The sequence below is a fragment of the Jatropha curcas genome, chromosome 7 (assembly GCF_041381405.1).
Source record: "Jatropha curcas cultivar XTBG-Jc1 chromosome 7, XTBG_Jcur_1.0, whole genome shotgun sequence".
Taxonomy (NCBI): domain Eukaryota; kingdom Viridiplantae; phylum Streptophyta; class Magnoliopsida; order Malpighiales; family Euphorbiaceae; genus Jatropha; species Jatropha curcas.
In genome coordinates this window covers 229017-244679 of record NC_143157.1, presented here as the reverse complement: position 1 = coordinate 244679, position 15663 = coordinate 229017, and the positions used below count along the sequence as shown (strand labels likewise).

The window sequence follows — 15663 nt, the reverse complement described above, 5'->3', positions numbered from 1 at the left end:
GTGACACTCTGAATTTTGCGAGTGACCTATTATACCTCTAAAGTTATGAATTTTGCTAATATTGTATCTCTCTCTATACTAATAATAATATTTTTTGTGTTTTTGGTATTTATGTACGAGATATTCACTTAATATATGGTTCGTATAATGTTTGAAACGATAATTTTCATATTTTTCAATTATCTAATAAGTGCTTAATTGATCTAATTTTAGAAATTTGAGTATTCAATAATATAATGTTTTGCAAGTTGAAGTATTTAATTAATACAATTTTATAAATTGAAATGTTCAATAGATCAAAGTAAAAGTTGAGGGCGCCACAAGATTTTTTATATAAAGTATAAGAATAAATTTATGCATTGAACCGTCCATACTCCAATAATCTAATATTGGTTTGGTTCGAATCATGGAACCGAACAATTAGGAAAAAAGATTTGGCAAGTCTTGAAAAGTCCAAGGCTTCAACTAGAGGTGACCGGTTTAGTGAATCAACAATTTCAGTTCAATAAATTAGCAGTTCCAAAATCAGTGAACTAATTCTCCCAAACCTGGTTTGATTTCAAACCCGTCGGCTCCAATTCTAATTATTTTCAAAAAAAAATTTCCGGTTTAACTGTATTTTCTTTTTTATTTTTATTTTTACAAGAACCCATTGGTAGGGGTAAGCATTAAATGGTTTAAATCGCAAAATCAAATGAAACTGCACTAAACTATCAGTTTTAAATGGTTTTGTTTGATTTATAATTTTATACCCCACTTTCAAAATAATTTGGTTTAATTTTTATTTAATTAAACTATTTAAAATTGAATCAAAGTGCATTAAAAATAATTTTTAAACCTACATTTTAATTTTTTATGTCGCTTCTTATGTTCTTAATGCTGTGGTATTGAAAAAAAATTTGTTTGTTTTATGAATAGGTTCTTATTAGTGGTTACACTTTCGCAGATCATGAATATTACGTACATGTAATTTTATTATTTTTATAAATTTAAATTGCAGAAATTCATATTTTATATGTTATGTTTTATGTTATCAAATAATTGAGCACTTAATATAATTTTTTTTCTTATGTTATTATATATGAATTAATTATGTTGTTTAATTATAATTAAAATAATTGTTAAATTTTTTTAAAGTAATTATTAAATTATTTTGATGGTATCAAACTGCAAGCAGAACTGCACCAAACCGTTTTATTGCAGTTTGGTTTAATTTCATTTCATGTTGTCAAATGCATAAATACATCCCTATATTTTACGGAAAATCTTGTGGCACCAGAGGAATGGAAGCGGGGGGCTACTCGTGAATTTTAAGCAGCTCGTACTCATATCTGTTTAAAAATTTACTCTCCATACACATTCTAAACCTGTTTAAATATTCATTTAAGTACCCGTATTCGAATCTGTTTAAATTTTTACTATCCGTATCCATTTAAAATCCGTTTAAAATATCCTTACAGGGATAGGATACCTGCAAATCTCAAACTATCCAAAGCCAAACTTTTTTATAATATAATTTTTACTAATAATAGATAGAATACCCATGGGTACCCATTGTGAAACCCTGTTTAATATAGCGGGTAATAGGTAGCAAGTACCTAAATACCTACACACATTCCCTATCCGTATCCATTACGGGTAGTACTTTCACTATCCATACCCGAACCCATTATAGCGGTCCATATCATCTTTAAACGGATCAGAACAGGACAAATAACCTAAAACACTCGTACCGCTTCCATCCCTAGGCACCCCAAACTTTGCAAGTAACATATTATACTCCTGAAATTATGAATTTTACTAATATTATATCCCTCTCTATACTAACAATAATTTTTTTTTTCCGATGTTTTTAGTATTTATGTGCAAAATATTCACTTAATGTGTGATTAGTATAATATTTGAAATTTTAATTTTCATATTTTTCAACTAACTAATAAGTGTTTAACTGATCTAATTTTAGAAGTTTGAATATTCATTGATGGCTTTGGTAAGTCTTTAACTCACCAGTTCATTCTTTAACACCACGAAAGAAAAATGGTTCAGTCAATAGAATAATGTTTGTAAGTTGAAATATGTAAATGGTATAATTTTATAAACTAAAGTGTTCAACATGTCAAAATAAAAGGTGATGATGCCACAAAATTTTTTACATAAAGTACGAGGATGAATTTATGCATTGGGCCGATGTCATTAATTAATTTATGGTTTGGTTCAAAAATGTTTTGAAACCATGCTCATCCCTACCCATTGGAACTGCAAGTTTTCCAGCTGATTTCAGTACCAATATATATATATATATATATATATATATATATGTAGACACACACACGAGAACTAAAACCTTGAGTATAATATTGACACATATTGTTTCCGAGCTATTTTGATAAGTTTAATTATTATTTTTAAATATGTGGGATATTTTAGATTTTAAACTTGATATTAAGGTTGAGTGGAATAGGAGACAAGCCAATATGGTGCTTACTTATTGATAAGAGTATCTATTTGTCATGCTCGTTTCCAAATTCGTCATGGATATTAGAATAAATTTTGGTGGTCAAAGGAATTAAAATGACATAATTAAACATTAAGGGTGTTTTATCAAGAACCTTAAAAGGATGGGTATTTTATCAGAACTATAGTTTGGTTCTTATGAAATTTAGAACCATAATCAAATGACTTAAGAACTAGAATTGAATTATAATTTGGTTCAGTTCCAATTCAGTGTTTCAATTTTTTGCTTTAGTTCCTCGGTTCTGATTATAGTTTTAGTTACAGTTCTCTGTTAAAAATTAATACACTATTTTCTATATTGATACCATATTTTTCTTTAATTAAAGAATTCTAATATTCAACTAAAAATATAATATTAGATAATTGCAAAAAATGATCGGCAATATAATTATAATAATAATATAAAATTATAATACAATATAAAATTATATTAATAATTTCTTTTGTTTTAAATAATAAAATATTAAAACCTTATAATAAAATTAAAACTTTACACTAAAGTGACGTAATTTTAATATTGGTTAATTTAAGCTCATGTAAGAAAAACTACTTAGTGTTGATTGTCAAGGGGTCCTTGTTAATTATAATTATGTGTAACTATATTCTTATTAATAATAAACTATTATTGCTGGTTATTAGAAAGTAAATAATTATAATAATTAAGATTATTTATTATATAATATTAGATATAATACTAATTACACGTATAATTAAAAACGTTGCAACTATGCATATCCGACTTGATAGTAGATCTAAGTTCGAATCCCTTGCTAAATTTACGTTTCTGTCCTAAATATCAAATTCTTTGTTAATTAATAAAAAGTAATTCAATCAATTAATATAACTTTAATTTAAATAATAATATATGATTGGTTCAAAGTTTTAACTGAAATAAAAATGAAAAATATGTATCTATTAATCGGTTTTTCAGTTTAGTTTGGATTTTGTACGGTTCTAATGCAGCTAGAGCCAACAAATAAATCTTTTGATTTTGGTTCTTATAAAATTATTTTTTGATTTTGGTTTGATCCGTTTAGATTCTACGGTTGAGTTCGATTCCTCTATTCCTCTAGGAACCATGCACAATCATATCTCTCTCTGTACTAATAATAACAGGTTTTTTAGTATTTTTGATATTTATGTGTAAAATATTCACTTAATACGTTTAAAAAAAATATTTTTATAAATTTTTATAAATTAAAATATTTAATGTATATTATTTTATAAATTGAAACGCTTAATACGTTTAAAATAAAGAGTGCCATGAGGTCTTATTCCATGAAGTATACGAGAAAATTCATACGATAGGGCAAAAATTAAACAAAGGTTATGCAAAATATTATGTCTCGCGTGTAGAAAAAGCAATAAATAAATAAATATATTCTTTTCAAAAATAAATAAATAAATAAATATATTAATTTGTCTGGATAAGTGCCACAGCTCACTGGTCTAACACTTTTTTTTTTTTGTTTTTATTTATAAAAAAATAAAAAATTATAATAATAACGTGGATACAATAATTCTTTTAATATATTTTTTTTTCTTAGGAATGAAAACTTTTATATTAAAATAAATAAAATTTTTATAAAAAAATTTTACTTGTTACAAGAAAAAAAAATTGATGTATGAAGCAAAACCATTGAAACACCTAAGTTCTATGAATTTGAATATTTGAATATTTTTACAAATTTGATTTTTTTAAATATATTTGGAAAACGGGGAAGTAGTAAGTATTATAACAACGATGATGATGATGATTATCATCTGATGACTTGGCACATGCTGCGAGGAAGTGGATTGCGATTGGCTTCAAAATAGTAGTCTCTGCCCATTTCCAATAAAACAAGAAAGATAGAAGCAATTCTCTGCAAATAATGGCAACCTGCTTGAGAAGATGTGGAAGAAGACTGGCTGTTTCAATTTCTAACCACAGGGAACTCTCTACAGCTTGTGAAGGTAAGCTTGTTCAACAACAACAACAACGACAGCAAGAACAAAATGCAAATTCGTTGAACCTCTGCTCTGCTATCAACCAAGCTCTCCATCTTGCCTTGGAGTCTGATCCTCGGTTCGTTTCTCACAATACCCACATAATTTTTCCTTTTCAATTCTTACATTGCGGGCCAAGTTTATGCCTTCTATATGCTTTTAAATATTGGGATTTTTTTTTTTTTTTTTGGGTTGGGGGGGGGGGGGGGGGGTTTCAAAGTGTCCTGCTTGTTATTGAATTGTGAATTGGCTTCTCTTTTTTAACCGAAATACCCAGTTGACAACTCAAAGCATGTAATGGCTAATTGATTATCTTCTTAGAAATTACTTCTGTTGGGAGTATCTCAATACATTGAAATGGCAACTCAGAAGAAAAAATATGGTGGTATAAGATTGATTTAACTGTCTGGCCAAAATGTCATGTGGGATCAGTACACTTGTGAATTCTATTGCAATCCCACGTCAGGTTGTGAAAGATTACCACATGTTAATTGAAACGACGGATATGAAATTTTTTTGATGAAAATTGTTTGAATTGTCATATACTTAAGTCATCGTCTTTTTTCTTATGCTTTTGCTGAACCACGTTATTTGACATTACCACTTCATGTCAACAACCTTTTGTAGGGTTCTAAATGTTAGTTTCATCATCATTAGATCATTTGGAAGCAATATATTCTTGATGATTTTCTTGCACTTGTTGATGCCTAAAACAATTTGGATGCACTGTGGTTTTGTTAAAAATGCAACCTTAATATTAGAATGGAAATAATGTCATGAAATGCTGACTTTTGTTACATCTTATTGATATAATCTAAATAATTTTCAGTGAGTTTGTGTTTATAGATAAAACTTCAAGTTTCACTCATAATTTACACTGCATCCCAGTTCTTACGTCTTTGGAGAGGATGTGCGCTTTGGTGGAGTATTCCGTTGCACAACAGGACTAGTTGAACGATTTGGTAAAAATCGAGTTTTTAATACTCCTCTTTGTGAACAGGTAATTTTGTCTTTACTTTTTTCTGTTCTAGCCACGTTTAAATACAATTTATATATTTGGTATTGCAATGGGGATTTAAAGCTCAGGATTTATAGGTGGAAAACATTAACAGAATGTGCTTCCTCCTAAAAAGTTTGAGAAGTACAGGGAGCCTCATCATGTATCTCTTACACTTATTTATCTTACAATGGATGCATGTTGTTCTTCTTATTCTGCTGCTTGCTATTATTGTTTTTATTGTCTTTCTTATATTATTATTTTTTCTTTTTCCTTTTTTATTAGTTTTAAAATAACTATTGTCATTTCTTGCATTATCTTGTAGGGCATTGTTGGATTTGCCATTGGTCTGGCAGCAATGGTGTGTATTTAACATTTAATACCTGTTTCAAGAATAAAACATTTAATTTGTGGATTGCATAGGCTCTTTAACTAAACTTTGGATGTATGCTTATCAGCCTGTCATAACTGTTCTTATACTTGCACTTGATAGGACAATAGAGCCATAGCAGAAATTCAATTTGCAGATTATATCTTTCCAGCTTTTGATCAGGCAAGAATCTTCTTCAAAACTGAGCTTTGGTGTTATTTCCACAATTTACTATAATTGATAGGATGTTCAACTCAGTAGATTGTTAATGAAGCTGCAAAGTTTAGATACCGAAGTGGAAATCAATATAATTGTGGAGGTGATTTTCATTTTTCTTTTTTGGATGACTAAATATTAAACTTCAGATTCTTTTTCCATTGAGCTCCATTCTCCACTTTCCTTCCTCGTATGACAATTTTAAAGTGATTCCCCAGGTTTAACCATAAGAGCGCCATATGGAGCAGTAGGTCATGGTGGACATTATCACTCACAATCTCCAGAAGCTTTCTTTTGCCATGTTCCTGGTATCAAAGTACTTTTCCTTCCCTTAATCCTACCAAAATCTTGCAGTAGTATTATATTGAAACTAAATTAAAGTTTCACGCTTTTGCTGATGTAAGATCAAAGTTCAATAACCCTGTTGAAGTTGGTGGAAAGACTGTGGCGAATTTAAGTCTCTTCCTTTCCTTTAGTTGGCAATTGTAGGCTATTCTTTTTGGTGCATATTTCCATGTCTGAAAATAAAAGCTTTTACCTAGATCTTTGTAACATTGAAAACTAGTGTTGGAGCCCAGAAATTCTGAGTGGGATCGGCAATTACTAAAATTTGTTTTACCCAAATTGTTTAAAATGGAACTTGCAAAATGATAAATTTTCAATTGAAAAAGATGCAGGAAATTTCTGTAGTGAACTGAAAATTATTATATATGTAAAATATACTTTTATTTCTAAATCTACATTTGAGTTACCTGAGTTCCATAGGGGTTGATGAGAGGTAAAATTTTAATTTCCACTCATCTAGTGCCTCTTAACCTTGCAAAGATGCTCAACCTCTTGCATTTTATCTTTCCCAATGGAATTTGCATATTATTTGTAACAATAACTAGTTATGCTTTTACAGGTGGTTATCCCTCGAAGCCCACAGCAAGCAAAAGGATTATTGTTGTCATGCATACGAGATCCAAACCCTGTTGTCTTTTTTGAACCAAAAGTATTTTTCTCTTTTTCCTAATTGTAAATAAAAAATTAGCCAATAATTTGTAGTTTGATGTCAAGGAAATTCCTGGGACATTTCAGTGGCTTTATCGCTTGGCAGTAGAAGAGGTTCCTGAGCATGATTATATGTTGCCATTGTCAGAGGCAGAGGTATGATAGTTCTATCTTTTCTGGGAAGACTTAAAATCATAGATCTGAAGAAAGTTGCAAATGAAAATGTTAGGTGATCCGAGAAGGTAGTGACATAACTCTTGTTGGCTGGGGAGCACAGCTGTCTGTCATGGAGCAGGCTTGTAGTGATGCCGAGAAGGTAATTTCTACAAAATTTCCCTTTCTTTTCATGAAATTTGAACTTTACCTCCCATGAGCAATTACCTGCATCTCACATCAGCACTGCTATATAAAGGTTATTAGCATTTGTTGGCCAAATGAGCCTAAATTTAACTTTAGCTGACCCTTTTGGTTAATGGACCGTTATTGTTATGATGGTATTAGACTTGAGCTATAGTAGTGCGTGGTTATTCAATTCTAGTTCTGTCCCAAGCTATGAGACAAAAATCATTGCTCCTATATCCGTATTCTTATCTAGCATTGCTTCCAAAGTGGGAAAATTTGAAACAGCCTATATCTCATAGAAAAACTTCAGTCGGCAGATCCTTGATATTTGTTGGTAGTGACATGAAGAACAGGTTCAGCTATAACTTTTGAATGATGGTCCTGTGGTACTATAAAACCATTTCACAAATTCACAGCTGCCTCAAAGTTCAAACTATGTTGCTCATAATTTTACAAGGACAAGTTTACCATGGATAAGTACATATGCATTACTAACTGTAAAGCTAAATAGGAACAATGGAAGTTATATCCTGATAGAACATCATTTTTTTCTTAGAAAGTGAAGATTGATTTTCAAGCTTTTATACAAAGTTAGTATTGATATTACTATGAGTGGAGAAAAGATTAGCAGCAAGATAATACAATGAGAAGAAGTTGATGACAGAGTTGGTAGAAACAAGAGCAGCAAAAAGATCTATAGTTCTGCAGCAAAGAAGATGAATTAATATGCTAAAGGCGAGTTTCATAAACAAGATGTTTAATTTATAGTTCCTTAAATTTTGGAGCAGATAGCTGATTAGAATTTTGAGACAATCGTTATCGAAAAATCAATAGATGGGAGGAAGACCTTGGATAGTGCCATTGCTTGTTTATGGTCTGCAAGAAGTTGATGGGTAGCTGCTAAAGCATTGGCAAGTTCCTGAAATAATGAATGATATGCATCAGCAGAAGGGCATCTTTGTGAAGATTATGCTATGTTTTTCAAAGAAGTGTTTATTAACTGCATCCATGCTGAATATATTGGGAGTGAGTGGGTAATGTGTCAACATAGAAAAGTGAAAGAGATGAATGACTCTTTGGTATCTTTTGCACTAATTTAGCTCAAAACCAGAGTCTAGGTGAATGCCAAGTGGCATGATCAAAATTAGACAACGATTTTTGACAATTTTGAGGGGAAGGATATAAGATCTTGGAGAGTTTAGTCTCAAGTATGGGATAGAATAGGTACTAGGTAAAATAATTATTCATGCCACTCCCGAACATTAGCAGATAGGATAAGACTTGCCCACCCGTTGTATGGGCCAATCTATATACCAAGCAAATTCATAAAGAGATTTTTTTAAACTTGTTCCTATCTTACCCTTTTTTTTTTCTAGTGAATGGTCAGAAACGCCTTCGTTTAAAAAATTATTTTTGATTGGTTTGGCATATGGGTGGACATATACACTCGATGTAGGTATCTTATGAATTACACAGGACACAGTAGCCATGGAGAAGGATATATGTGGCTGTGAAAAATAACCTGTGTATCCTGCTCAGGTGCCATTTTACAAATATCCTTTGTACATTAAGCACAAGTTTTACAGGGAAAAGATTACAAACAGGAATTTGCATATGCATTATTAGATGCAAACAGTACAGTTCTCTAACAAACCAATTTCTTGTTAAGAATATTTGGTTCAAACTGATTTGCAAATATAAGTTATGTTGCAAAAGGCTTTCTCTGTTACTACATTTTCCTTCCCTTATTATATGCCTGTGATTAGTTCTTGCATTCCAAATATCTTCTGTCTTCAAGTAAACTTTAGTTCAATAAATTTGTTGCTTTATCTGATTCATCATGATTTTTGGATATTTCAAGAAATCTTATGGATTTTGATGTAACCACCTCCACCTCCCCTGGTCTTCGACCTTTTGTCCTTTTTCTTGGCCAACCAGGACTCTTCTACCTCTTTCAGCCTGCGACATTTAAGCAGATAGCTGACCAAAGGTTTTGCAGGATGGAATTTCTTGTGAATTGATAGACCTCAAAACTTTAATACCATGGGATAAAGAAACTGTGGAGGCTTCAGTCAGAAAGACTGGGAGGCTTCTTGTAAGTATAATAATATGTCCTTAAAAACTGCACTTCCCAAAAAGTGGCTGGTGAAGTGAGAATCATTTCCTTGTCTCTTGCAGATCAGTCATGAAGCTCCAGTCACTGGAGGTTTTGGTGCTGAAATCTCTGCGTCTATTGTTGAACGTTGCTTCTTAAGGGTGAGCATCTGTGCATTAACTTATTGCAGACCTCTATTCACTTTCATCATCTATATGGGTGTCTCGCTTAAGATGACCTCATTTTTTGGTGGGTTAATGACAGCAGGAACATCTGTAAATTAAGTCTATTGACACTTAGAGCTTCTTTCTACTATTTAAAGCATTATTGGCTTCTAAAGATACCACCATGATTTATCTGTTAAGAGGAAAAGAAAAAAGTCTGAACATATTTCCCTTTCTTTTTTTTTTTTTTTTTTTTTTCCATTTGGTACTTTGCTGAACTGGAATCTATGCAAGGGTTCCTGAACAAAAAGCTGCAACATATACTGTCAAAGGAGAATGTTTGAATTGATATTAATCATATCAGTGGATAGAAAAATGTGTATATGGAAATTAATTACACTGAGAAAGAGATCCTCATCACATGCTTATTTTTAAGTTCCCCTAAATAAATGGTTATAACTATTGATGACAATCCATTTCAGGAACTTGAATGTCTTATTGTTTGCTCAACTTAAATGCTGAATGTCTTTGCAGTTAGAAGCCCCTGTAGCGAGAATTTGCGGTCTGGATACGCCTTTCCCTCTTGTTTTTGAGCCATTCTATATGCCCACCAAGAACAAGGTGAGTCATGTCAAGAGCTCATAAGCTGGAATATGAATAGTGGATTCTCTACTTTTTTTTTTTTTTTTTTTTTTTCTGTATATATATATATATATATATAGGATCCTCCTCATAAGCAGGCTAAATTATGCCCCTTGATGCAGATACTGGATGCAATCAAATCAACTGTAAATTACTAGCATTCAAGCAACTGTTGCCTAACTGCAATATTTAACTGCCATCATCTGGGATCAACTTGTTTTTCTGGATTAATACATAAGATGGGAAGTGCCTTTAAATGTTAAAATAAGTAGGCCTTCTATGCAAATCTGTATAAGAAATTGGACATTGGAAATTGGATAATTTGGTATACAATCTTTATTTATTGTTACTGCATAATGGTATTTATATTTTATTTGGTTCTGATCTTTTCTGATACTCGGACTAAAAATTTTAAGAAATGAAACTTAAAAATAAAATAGAGGTTTGATCTAAGTACAAAGAAAGAATTGAACGATGATTGTGAACGGTTAGTATTTCCTTTATTCATAATATGAAATTTCCTTTATTCATAATATGAAATTAATCTCGTTTCAGAGTTTGTATCTACCCATTTGTAAACAGTTATTATTTCCTTGTTTCAGAGTTTGTATTGGTCAAAAATCGTGTGCATAAATCAAACTTGGCCGCCCTTTATGGGTCGAATTGGTCAATATTGATTAATTATGAAGTTGTCATGACAAATCCTTTTATCAAAACTGAGAATTTATAAAGTAAAGAAAAATCACTAGCTTATGAGGAATAAATAGTTGTTTTCAAATTGAGCTACAGCCTACGAAACCCAATAATTCAACAAGACAGTTCACACAGACTCCTTTTTAAGTTTTAACTTATCTTTAGCCGAAAGAGAAACATCAAACATGGGTTTATTGTATGATTGAAGTTATGAACTAGCTCTTGGTCTCATCCACCCATTTTTATATTTTAATATCCTGCTCCTTTGCATAATCAATTAGGTAAGCAAAATTGAGGATATCATATTAAATGTTTAGCAAGTCACACCCTAGGATAATCATTTTCATTTTCTGTTTTGGTCAAGAACAAAATGTTTATATAATTGACACAACTTACCACATGGCATGTTGTCAAATGGCAACACCTCTTTTTGTCACTACCAATTCAAACAAGCAGAAATTTCCATATCATGATGCAATTGAAATATTCAAATTTAGCTTTAAAATAGCTGTATACAAGTTAAATAGTAGGTGATATAGCAACCATCAATGGCAGATATTTCATCCTGCAGAAAATTCTATATAGAAAGAACAAAGAAAGAGGCATATCAAAACACAAACTGTTGTTTTTTCCAAGATTTAGCCTTGAGTTGAGCAAGTAAAATAATATGTACATAAACAAAGGCAACACACATTCAAGCAACATAATTGACAAGCTAATATAATGTTGGCAATTAAAGAAAATCAACTTAATCCTCATCTGTTCGAGAAGCATTTGGCAACGAGGATGAAGTTGTGGGCGTCGAATTGCTTCCACTGGAATGAGATCCTGAAGAGGAGGAAAACAAACTACTGAAAAGCCATGGAAATGAAAACCTTCTTCCATTTCCATTTCTCCCATCCCCTTCTCCCTCTTCAGTGATACTGCCATTATCATTATTATTATTATCATTACTACTACTACTACTACTACTACTAGTATTATTATTATTGTTATTATCACCATCATTATCATCGCTAACCCTCCGATCACTGATATTTTGAGACCTCTCGGAATCTGACTTGGACTCATCAGCAGGCAACTGAAATCTGCAAACTGGACAAGAACTATGAAGTTCCAACCATGGTAATAAACAGTTGCTATGAAACTTATGCTTACATGGCATTTCCTTGGCCTCAGTGCCAACCTCAAGATCATCTAAACAAACTGAACACTGAATAGTTTCTTTAATTGTCACATTTGGTAATGCCTCAATTGCTTCCTTTAGTGCTGGTGGAGTACCATATCTATTTGGATCATTTTCTGCCAAATGTTGTAATAACAAATCCAAACCAGGACCTACGAAATAATCGCCCAATGACCCAACTGGAGTATGATTCTGGTTTGGACCATTGCTTGAATCATATGAACCCTGTACAATGATAGTACGATTCAAAGGATTGATCAAAATGACACCTTCTCTTTCCCTATCTCTATCTCCTTCAGAATTCAAATTCTCTGATTCAGACACAATTCCAGCTCGAATTCCTTGAAGCAATTGTAATATTGTTGCAGAGTTTCTTCTCCTCCTCCTCACAAATGACTCAAGTTCGCGGTCCAATTCACTGACTCCTCCATCATCATTGTCATCGTCGTCATCTTCAAACTCGGTTCTTCTAAATCTTCTGCGTCTACGAGAGTTTCCCATCATTCCAAGTAATATCGGGGCCCAAAGAGAGAGTGCACGATCAGAACTGAAATCGGTATCAGGGTCTTGACTATCCCTTGACCTACTGCTAATTTCTTCTACAAATCCACTTTCACAATATGGACATTTGATCTCAATTTCCATGATAGGAATAACCATTTGAGAACACAAGTGACACCAATACCGTGCTGCCATTGTTTCTTCCATTCTTTCTCTTTACCCTACTTCAGCAACTACCCTTTTTTCCCTTTTGTTGACTTCTCTGTAACAAACGAGGCAATAGCATCAATAGAAGGTCATTCAAGCACAAGCAATTCTATCAAAGCCAAACATCCCAATCTCAAATTAACACAGACACCAAAATTTTGAAATTTTCTTTCGATCTAGCTACTGAAAACAGTACCGCAGAAAAAAAGGGAAAATCTTAAACCACCATCACGAGATGCCCTAAAATGACAAGAGAGTAGAAAGCAACCGTATTGTCCTTTTGGTAAACAGCTCATGGTCCAGAAAAAAAAAAATGACAATTTCAAGATCCATCAATTAGAAAATCACAGATCGAATAGAAATTGTCTACAGGTGAAAATTTAAGGAATCCCAATTAGAAGAGTTACAAAAAAAAAATTTTAAACTTTGACAAAAAAGAAACAAAAACCCTTCATCTAAAATTACACAAAAAGAAAAAAAAAATGAAAAATCCCTTGTTGCCTGATCTCATAAGAAAAACTTTTCATTTCGAAAAGAAAGCCATTCATACAAATTATAAAATGAATAAACAAATAAAAACTTAAATTGTTCTTACCAATGAAAAGAGATGAAGAAAGAAACACAGAGAATCTACAAATAGCAGAAAGACCACAGAATTATTGTAAATAAAAATCTGTGGAGAAACCCTCTTTATGAGGAAACAAAGGTAGGTAAGAGAAGCCCACAAACTTCAATTTACACCACAGAAGGATCTGGAACAATGACCAGAGCTCCTAATGTTTGACCTAGACATCATTTATTTAATTACTAAGATAAAACCATCAATAAACGATCGAAGATGTTGATGATATTTGAATTTGACAAGCAAACAAAAACCCAAAGCTTAAAAGAAAATTCAAAGAAATTAGCTTGACTGGTCAAGAAATCAAAGTAAAGATTCAATTATTACAAAAAAATAAAGAAAAAAAAAATTTACCCAGAAGTGGAATTGAATTGAAAATTAGGTGAAGAAGAATATGTGCTGAAGATAGAAAAGAAAGATGGTAAAACACACAGCTAGATTAGCATTATAGGATACAATACAAAACCGCGTCCTTTTCTTTATTTCTTGCTTTTGTCAACTTTTTTATGATTATTATTATTTTTTTCAATTCGTTGGACTTGGTTATTATTATGTCCAAGTCCAATAATTTAAAGCTAATGTTCATTATTCTCATTTGGAGAAGTAGTAATTCTTTAGGTGAAACACGTCATCAAGGTGTAAAACACCAATGCGAGATCGCGATATAGGAATGACTAATATTCAATTTCACCAAAATGAAAATAAGACAACTGTTCATCTGGTTATTTTAAAATTTTGGTGCAGCTTTTCTGATAAAAAAAATTTTTTTGGTTCAGTTTAATTTAAGTTTTAGTAAATTTCATTATATGAATTCAATTCTAATTTAGTAGAAAAAGCAAAAGCAATCACACCAAACTAATTACATACCTTTTATCTATTAACTATATATTCTAAAAAAATAAAACTTTATAGCTTTAACTCGGTGATAACCAAAATTTTATGAGACATCTATTATACTCCTATAATTATTAATTTCGCACGCATTATATGCTCGAAAAACCGGTTAATTCACACTTCCTTCTACAAGTGAAGCATAGAAAATAATGCTTACATTGTAGTTGTTTCTTGTCCTTTCCACTTTCTGTTATTCTCCAAAGAAAATTTGCTCTATCTTTTAGAAAAAAAAAAATTGAAGCAAGAAAATTTTAAATGAACTTATTGAGACAACCAAAGCTCACATTGTTAAAATGTTGAATTTATAGAAAAATTAATCTTAATTGTGAATAACTTTTATAGATGTAACACTTGTGTTTCCTCTACTCACTTCTACCAATACAAACATATACATTTATCATTTTTTTTGTTATCGCTGGTAGCTTGTCTTCCATTTCTTTTGAGTTTGAAAAAGTTATTTCTTGTGATGACCACCAAGAAGATGCTTCATCAAAAACTATGTTCCTTCATGAATGGTATCAACAATTCATAATGTCACAACATCTCCATCCTTTTCTTTCAATATTATAACCCACAAAATTGATACATTGAATCGCTTTCTTGTCGAGCTTGCTACATAACTTTTCTAGTACAAAAGCATAAGCAAAGACTTCAAAATGACTTGCTATGAGTTTTATATGCCACACGTTTGGAAAGGTGAGATAAACCCTAGTCTTGGTCTTCATAATCGATTAATTACTTTCTGGGCACATTTCTAGCACATAATATACTCTGACATATCTCATCGAAGTGTTGATTCTTCCTTACAACCATTCTATTTTACTGGTGGCATCTTTGGACATGTCAACTGTCTCCTGATTTTACATTGTTTCGGATAATCAGAGAAACTATCTAATATATATATTCTTCCCTATTGTCAATGCACAGACATTGAATCTTCTTTCCAACTTTGCTTTCAACTTCTTCTTTAAATTCTTTGAATTTAATGAACGTCTTAGATTTTTCTTTCATGAAATAAATCCATATGCACCATGGATAATTGTCAATGAATGTGACAATATACCTTATGCCTCCAGTTGATGGTTGTTTTATCCTGCCAAATACATATAAGTGCACAAGCTTTAATGGTTATTTGGCTCTATAACTTGATTCTTCATATGGTAATTAGTGTGCCTACCATATTGATAACTCAGAATATACAATATCTCCTTGAAATTCGAGCTAGGGAAGACTTTTAA

The 15663-nt window shown here is 31.6% G+C and overlaps 2 protein-coding genes across 4 annotated transcripts; one reads left to right on the top strand and one right to left on the bottom strand.

Annotated features, from left to right (window-relative positions):
- The first annotated feature begins 4170 nt into the window (after positions 1–4170).
- On the top strand, positions 4171–10703 carry LOC105640999 (branched-chain alpha-keto acid decarboxylase E1 beta subunit). Of its 2 annotated transcripts, XM_012225437.4 has the most exons (13): positions 4187–4582; positions 5392–5503; positions 5826–5861; positions 5994–6053; positions 6132–6189; positions 6305–6402; positions 6991–7080; positions 7167–7235; positions 7309–7395; positions 9421–9516; positions 9600–9677; positions 10215–10301; positions 10445–10703. In XM_012225437.4, the coding sequence occupies exons 1-13, from the start codon at positions 4389–4391 to the stop codon at positions 10478–10480; spliced, it is 1101 nt and encodes a 366-aa protein (XP_012080827.1). In that variant the 5' UTR covers positions 4187–4388; the 3' UTR covers positions 10481–10703. The 2 variants fall into 2 exon arrangements, with proteins under 2 accessions (XP_089580232.1, XP_012080827.1); XM_089724106.1 differs by lacking the exons at positions 9421–9516; positions 9600–9677 and having other exon boundaries at positions 4171–4582.
- Positions 10704–11616: 913 nt separating this feature from the next.
- On the bottom strand, positions 11617–14043 carry LOC105641000 (E3 ubiquitin-protein ligase SIRP1). 2 transcript variants are annotated; one of them, XM_012225439.4, is made up of 2 exons: positions 13886–14043; positions 11617–12964 (listed from the first exon to the last, which is right to left on the bottom strand). In XM_012225439.4, the coding sequence occupies exon 2, from the start codon at positions 12907–12909 to the stop codon at positions 11764–11766; it is 1146 nt and encodes a 381-aa protein (XP_012080829.1). In that variant the 5' UTR covers positions 12910–12964; positions 13886–14043; the 3' UTR covers positions 11617–11763. The 2 variants fall into 2 exon arrangements, with proteins under 2 accessions (XP_012080829.1, XP_012080828.1); XM_012225438.4 differs by lacking the exon at positions 13886–14043 and adding an exon at positions 13505–13862.
- Positions 14044–15663: the final 1620 nt, after the last annotated feature.